The sequence below is a fragment of the Tribolium madens genome, unplaced genomic scaffold, assembly GCF_015345945.1.
Source record: "Tribolium madens isolate multiple individuals breed KSU strain unplaced genomic scaffold, Tmad_KSU_1.1 Scaffold_7;HRSCAF=85;Tcas5.2_LG10, whole genome shotgun sequence".
NCBI classification, from domain to species: domain Eukaryota; kingdom Metazoa; phylum Arthropoda; class Insecta; order Coleoptera; family Tenebrionidae; genus Tribolium; species Tribolium madens.
The window spans coordinates 6,510,802-6,517,672 of record NW_025401050.1 but is presented as its reverse complement, the minus strand read 5'-3'; the positions used below and the strand labels follow the sequence as shown (position 1 = coordinate 6,517,672).

General features: G+C 30.3%; 1 protein-coding gene across 1 annotated transcript; it reads right to left on the bottom strand.

Moving 5' to 3' along the window:
• Positions 1-4,688: 4,688 nt before the first annotated feature.
• LOC123009645 (cytochrome P450 4C1-like) lies at positions 4,689-6,638 on the bottom strand. The gene is made up of 9 exons (XM_044406096.1): positions 6,244-6,638; positions 6,011-6,196; positions 5,887-5,950; positions 5,715-5,841; positions 5,607-5,664; positions 5,385-5,560; positions 5,172-5,340; positions 4,945-5,124; positions 4,689-4,897 (listed from the first exon to the last, which is right to left on the bottom strand). The coding sequence occupies exons 1-9, from the start codon at positions 6,608-6,610 to the stop codon at positions 4,734-4,736; spliced, it is 1,491 nt and encodes a 496-aa protein (XP_044262031.1). The 5' UTR covers positions 6,611-6,638; the 3' UTR covers positions 4,689-4,733.
• Between the last annotated feature and the right edge of the window lie 233 nt (positions 6,639-6,871).

Below are 6,871 nucleotides of genomic sequence, written 5' to 3'. Positions count from 1 at the left end.
GGTGTCCATTATTTTTTTTTATTGTTAATTTTTTTTGAAAATTATACAGAAAATTATTTTTAACTATACAGCGTGATTCAAAAATAAGTTACAATTCAAACTTACATTTTCTTTAATGAAATACCATATATGTTGCTTTGTATTTTTGGATGTAGCTTTTTATTACAACGTTTTTAAGTTAAACTTTTATTGCTTAGTTTTTGAAATAAGTTTTTTTTGACGAAAACAATTTTTTTTTTAAATTTAAACACAAAAACTTAGAGGGCTAGAAAATAGTGTTTTACTGCTACAAAGAATTACAGTTTTTTAGTGTTTTGCATTTGTAAAAATAAAAAATTGTTGAAGTTAAAATGAAACACCCTATTTCTTGTATTTTTGCATCTAATAGATTGTTAAGTTGTCTATATAAAAACATAAGTTTGTATTGTAACTTATTTTTAGGACACGCTGTATAGTTAAAAATCAATTTCCTATACACATTTTTTCAAATTTTAACACTTAAAGGACACATGAAGTATTTACCATCCAAGTGTGGCCCAAAATACTTGCTTTTTTATTTTTTCCTCCCAAAAAATTATCAAATCTTGACAAATTTTGTGTTTACATGCTTGTATCTTCATTTTGGATACATCTAGGAAGTTCTTTTTTTTTTCCATATTCTCTTCGATGGGTGTAGATTACAACGTATACATCATTACATATTTAATTTTGAGCAAAAAATTCTGAAAAAATTATGTTTTTTTATATTGTGTTATTTTCGTATTCAGCACATTTTAGAACTGCAATATTTTCATTTGTGCGACACATATCGAAATTTGCACCAAAAACTTTAGTACTTGAGCTGTTTCTTTTTTGTAAAATAAATAAAATCGCAACTTTAAAATTTTATTACACAAAAGTAACACAAGAAAATTTCTTTTCTGGGAATTTTTTTCTCAAAATTATATTTTGATGTAAATGTATAACCTACTCATCAAAAGAATTTAAAAAAGAACATAATTTTAATTTTTCCAAAAAAAACTTGCTAAAAACTGAAGTCAGTGTTATAAATAGCCAAAAGTATCCAAAAACTGTTAAATCATATTTTTTAAGCCTTATTATTTAAATTTATTTAATTTATTTAAGGTCGATTTCATAACAAAATTAGAATGTGAAATTTTTGCCAACAAATTTGTAGTAATCAGCATATCCTAAACAACATTTAATTTAATGCTCTTTTAAATTCGATTATGAAACTGACTCTTACATTTATTTAAATTTATATAAATTTAAATAAAATTGCTTCTATTATTATTCACTAAGTGTTATTTTGGCAAAAGCTAGTCTTTTTTTAATGCCTACACCTTTTTCAAGAGTAATTCAGAAAGCGTAAGATATAATTCAGAAAACGTTAATTGTAATTCAGATTAGTACATTGAATTTCAGAAAGTGTTAATTGTAATTCAAAACACTAAAATGTATTTTAGAAACTATCAGATGTAATTCAAATTAGTTAATTTAATTTCTGAAAGCGTAAATTAGAATTCAGATTAGTCCATTGTATTTCAGAAAGTGTTAATTATAATTTAGAGTCTGTTATTTGTAATTGATAATTTATCAATTGTAATTGAGAATTCGTTATTTTCAATTAAAAATTACATTATTAAAATCAAAAATTATCTTATTTATTTTGTAAAATACCAAGTTTATGTAATTCTTTAATTTTGAAAATAAAATAATTCGTGTTTATATGTAAACTTCGTTTTGAGACAACAGTAAGTTACTCATTTGAATTACAATTGATATTTTCTGGATTACATGTAACATGAAATTGAATTTACTGTTCTGAATTACAATTAATACTTTCTGAAATACAATTCACTAATCTGAATGTCAGTTTATGCTTTCTGAATTTAATTTCACAAAGCATAAACGAAATTAACTAATCTGAATTACATCTCATGGTTTCTGAAACTCATTGACATGAATTACAATTAACACTTTCTGAAAGACAATTGAGTAATCTAAATTACGATTTACGCTTTCTGAAACTAAATTGACTAATCGGAATTACGTGTGATGGATTCTGAATTACACTTGAAAAAGGTGTAGTAAACAATTCTTTGAAATTTGATTTGTTTATTTCTGGTGTGATCGTTATTTTGGAGTCTTCTTGTTGACAAATAAATTTCTTAGTTTATTTGTCTGTGATGTAAACACTTTATAATAACTAAAAAAATTAAAAAAGGTGTAATAAAACTTGACACCTGGTATTTTTTGTGTCGTATTTCTATCTTACGTCCCGAAGGCAAAATTACTAATTAAAATTAAAATAAAAATTAAAATCAGCGATTTAAAGTTTAGTAAACAGTTTTAATTACTGTTTACAAAATATTATTTTAATTGTTAAATAAGTTACAAGAATTATAAACCTTGTTTTTCTAGATCAAGCCTAAACGGAAATTATCTTTATTTCAAATAATTTGTTTATTATAATGACTTAATTCATTTAACTTATACAATTTTAATAAAACCCGTACAGTATTATACCGGGTGTTTCCTAATCCAACACTAACTGATCAGCAACATTTCTCGCCGACTCGCTTTCTTCAACTTTCTCAAGTTGGCCATTTTTAAACAATTGCGAACTTTTGACAGCTGCATACAACGAAAACAACAAATGTAACGCTTGGATTTTGTTTTTGACCGGAATTTGCAACATCCCGCACAGTTTCTCTATACAGGGTGCTCCAGAAGTCGCGCCCCAGAGATAAATTTCATGTAAGATACGATACCAGAAACATGGACAAAATGTTTAAAAAATTCAATCTGTTAAAAAATTTGTCATTTATTTTTTGACATTTGACATTTTTTTATGTTTATTTAATGATACTGATGATATTGTATTTATATGTTTTTTTATAATTATGTAATAAAGGCACAAAAATTTTGCCAATAAAAGCCATAAATAACATTAAACAGAGATACAATTTAGGACACAGCTTCCTTGTTTCCTCTTCTAATAGCCTGTAGCAAAAAAACTTGAAAAATTATATTTCCAACAGAAATAAATAGTTGTGAAATTTTTCGGTCATGTGACTAATCCTGATTGGTAGGATTGAGAACAATCACAATCGAGTTAACTTCGACTAAAAACAGTTGGGCTTTTTGGTTGAGTTACAGTGACTGTATTAGAAACAGTGAGGACACGGATGGCGCCTATTTTTTATATTAAATAAATAAATAAACTTAATAGTATATTACATAACGAGCACCAGGGCCGTACCCAAGGGGGAGGATTAGGGAGTTCAAACCCCCCCCCGAAATGCTGAGCACTTTGTTATATAGTGTTATAAGTGTTAAAAAAAAATTGTTTGTTATTTTATTGAGTTAATTTTAAATTTTTGTGAATTAATTTTTCATGTGTTAATTATACAGTGTTTCATTTTTATTGTTAGGTACTTACAAATTTAAATACTTCATACAATCTTTAATTTTAAGACAAAAGTGTTTCGAAAAATGCTATGAAAGAGAGCTACACCCCCTAAATGAGGTACGTTTTTTAAAGGGTTTTTCCTATTTATTTCAGAATAGATAAAATTACATAATTTGGTACCTAAACAAATGCCAAATAACAAAATAATCAGGGGCGTCCTAAACGGTAAAACAAATTTTTAATTTTTATGCTGTTTATGGTCTGTAACATAAATTTTTAAACCGATTTTTACTAAAAATCCGAAAATTGTGTCGGAAAAACGCACAATACCCTTTATATGAAAAACTATGAAATTTTGTTGCACGAAAGTGGCACGAAACCACAGGCAAAATAGTTAGAATAAATTTTTACCCTAATCCCATGTAGTTTAGGAAGCCCCTTATTAAAAATTTCAACATTTTATTTTTGTACTTGTTTAGGTTTATAAAAGTTATCAGCTGTACCAAATTTTGAATTTTTTTTCTAAAAAGATTTCTCAAATATTGAAAAAAAAAACCTATTAAAAGACGCATTGCCAGACACTTAATATCGTGGCAACCCCTTCTCAGACACCCTTAAACTTTAATAAATTGTAACTGTACTTACGTTATACTATAAAAGCTGAATCTTATACATTTTACTTGGGACAACTATTAGAAGATGTTTTCTCAGTAACCAGACAGTTTCGACAGTTCTACCCTGGGCCAGACAAACATATAGGGTAGCTATATGCCTTCCATGATGATACTTTGTCAAAACTGCATCACATTTATTTTACTTAAAATTTAGAACTTAGCACTTAGAACTGTCAAAACTGTCTGGCTAATGAGAAAACATCATCTAATAGTTACCCAAGTAACATGTATAAAATTCAGCTTTTACAATACAGTCACAATTCATTAATGTTTAAAGGGGTGTGACAAGGGGTTGCGACGAAATTAAGTGTCTGGCAATGGATGAGATGATTTCTAATATTATTCCGAAGAAAATATTAAAAAATTACGCTTTTTTAATTGATAAATTTAAGTTGATATTTTTTACTTCTTTGCTACCTTTTATCTCCCAAAGTCACGATGACCCAAACTTCATACTTGCCCATTATTCCTACCTGTGTTGGTAGTATGCGCTGACAAATTTTCAACTTTTATAAAATGACGAAGGTCTGGCGACCGCGGGCTCTTAGACTATCACAATTGATCGTAATTGATGTTATTTGTTTTGTTAGATATTATCGTAGAATTTGTATTAATTTTATTTATAATCTATGTACATTAAAATATTAACACCTGGATTTCAGTTTTATCAAATAGCCCTTTTTCGCTTTCGAGACCACTCCAGGTGAGAATTCGATTTCGGAGACAGACTTGAAGTCGGTTGAAATCCTGTAGCGGAGGATTATCGTCGAAATTACGGTTTTTATGGCCATCATGGCGTATTTGAAGCCTGAAATGAGAGGAATTGGCCGAGAGAAGGCGCTGGTTTGGGCTTACCGATGCAGTTTCTGGGGCCACCACTGAAAGGTAAGTAGGAGTAAGGGTGGCGTTTGGACACCTCTTCGGGGAGGAACCTATTAGGGTTGAATTCGAGAGGTTTGGTCCAAATTTTGGGGTGTCTATGTAGGTACAGAATGCTGATTATACATTCGCTACCTTCGGGTAGTGTGTATCTGTCTACCAACACATAAATAATTGTTGCCAACTGAGAAAACAAATTTTACCAGTTACTATATTCTGGTTGACACGTCTCCCCACCACCGGCGTCACTGGAAATAACCGTAAGGTTTCTTTGATGACCATTTCCAAATATGTCATTTCTGTCAAGTCATCAGCAGTGACGGTTCTGTCACTATTACCGAAAATATCGTAGATTTCCTCGTAAACTTTGTCCTGGATGTAATTTGTAATTTGTGAGAGTTTGACCTTATTTTTACCTGTATCAAAGGGTGCATTCCTAACATAATCAAAGTAAAGCTTTTGACGGACCCTAAAGACTCGCTTCCCGCAACTACCATAGTCTGGGCCTCTTCCAAAAGCTCTTGATCGTGCCAGTTATCATCTTCAGACATTTGGATTAAGTGGTCAATGAAACATTTCCTTGTTTTTGCCTCTAAAGTCATCATTGAACACAAAATTTGAATTACAGAAAACTGTACCTGAGAAAAATAGATCGTTTTTGTGGTCCCGATATTGGGATTTCTTCTCAGTGACAATCTATTAAATGAAGTAATAGAGTTTAAACAAAAAAAAAATGTAACACCTACATTTTGAACAAAAATTTGGAGTTGATTTGACAGTTGTTTCAACTGTTTTGAGTAGTTGCTCAGGCGCCAGACGAAATTTGGATGCAACCAATAATGGATTATCCTCACGAAAACCAGTTCTAAGACTCTGAAAAAAAAAATTAAAACCTGCTTTCACTATCTTTTGTTTTACTTTGACAAGTTTTGAGCGTAGTCTGAATGTGTCTGTTCGTAAATTTTAGTCCCCATTGCTGTCTCTACAATTAAATTTTTTCTGAGATTGTTTCATATTTTCTAAATCAAACGCGTTTTGTTACCACAAGTAATTTCCAGGGCGGTATTGGTCAAAATTGGAAAAACATCAAATGTTCCCTTCCCGACAAACTTATCCAACTTTGGCACCACCCTTAATGAATTTTGCGAAAAAACTTCAACATAACTTTTCAAAATTGGCATACTGAAAGTGCTTAAAACGACTTTCCGATGCCTTTTCCACTTTTCGACTAAATTTTTTTTATTAAATTAATTTTTCTTGACTTATTAAACTTACCTGGACCTATGAAAAGCCCCTCTTGCAGTAGACTCGACAAATATTGGTAACTTTCCGCCTTTTCCAGAGCTTTATTTAAGACAATTTCAATGTCTTCGGGTCCAGTCACGACAATGTACAACTGCCGCCCCAACCAAATTTTCCAGGGCGATTTGTATTTTTTTATCAAGTGGATAACATTGTCAATTATACTTTCGTTGCTACCCAAAAAATAGTAAGCACTTCCGATCAGGGGTAAGGCTAGGGGGCCTTCGAGTTTCGATGCGTGGAACCGCAAAAGTTTCTGTTTTTTTGAAAAATAACACGCGAAAAAATATATACCAGCTATGAACACGCCCAAAACCACTAAAATTGTTGTCGATTGCATTTTGTTCGATTAAAACGGGTTCTGTCAAAAATAAACTTTTTATACCCTTGAGGGAAGTGGTGGAGGTGGGTCAGGTTTTTGCAATGTGGTTTGACTGGTTTCGGGCTTAGGGATAAATTTTTACAAATGCAATGCTTACATTTTTTTATAAAGCAAATAGTATACAGGTGTCCATTATTTTTTTTTATTGTTAATTTTTTTTGAAAATTATACAGAAAATTATTTTTAACTATACAGCGTGATTCAAAAATAAGTTACAAT

Bases quoted from the DNA above. Each gene is read 5' to 3' on its own strand.
- LOC123009645 (XM_044406096.1), bottom strand. From the start codon at position 6,610: ATGCAATCGACAACAATTTTAGTGGTTTTGGGCGTGTTCATAGCTGGT. The intron at 5,951-6,010 runs GTAACAAAACGC...ATTTAATTGTAG, and splicing joins CGCCCTGGAAATTACTTGTG to AGACAGCAATGGGGACTAAA. The intron at 5,665-5,714 runs GTAGGTGTTACA...TTCATTTAATAG, and splicing joins TCCAAATTTTTGTTCAAAAT to ATTGTCACTGAGAAGAAATC.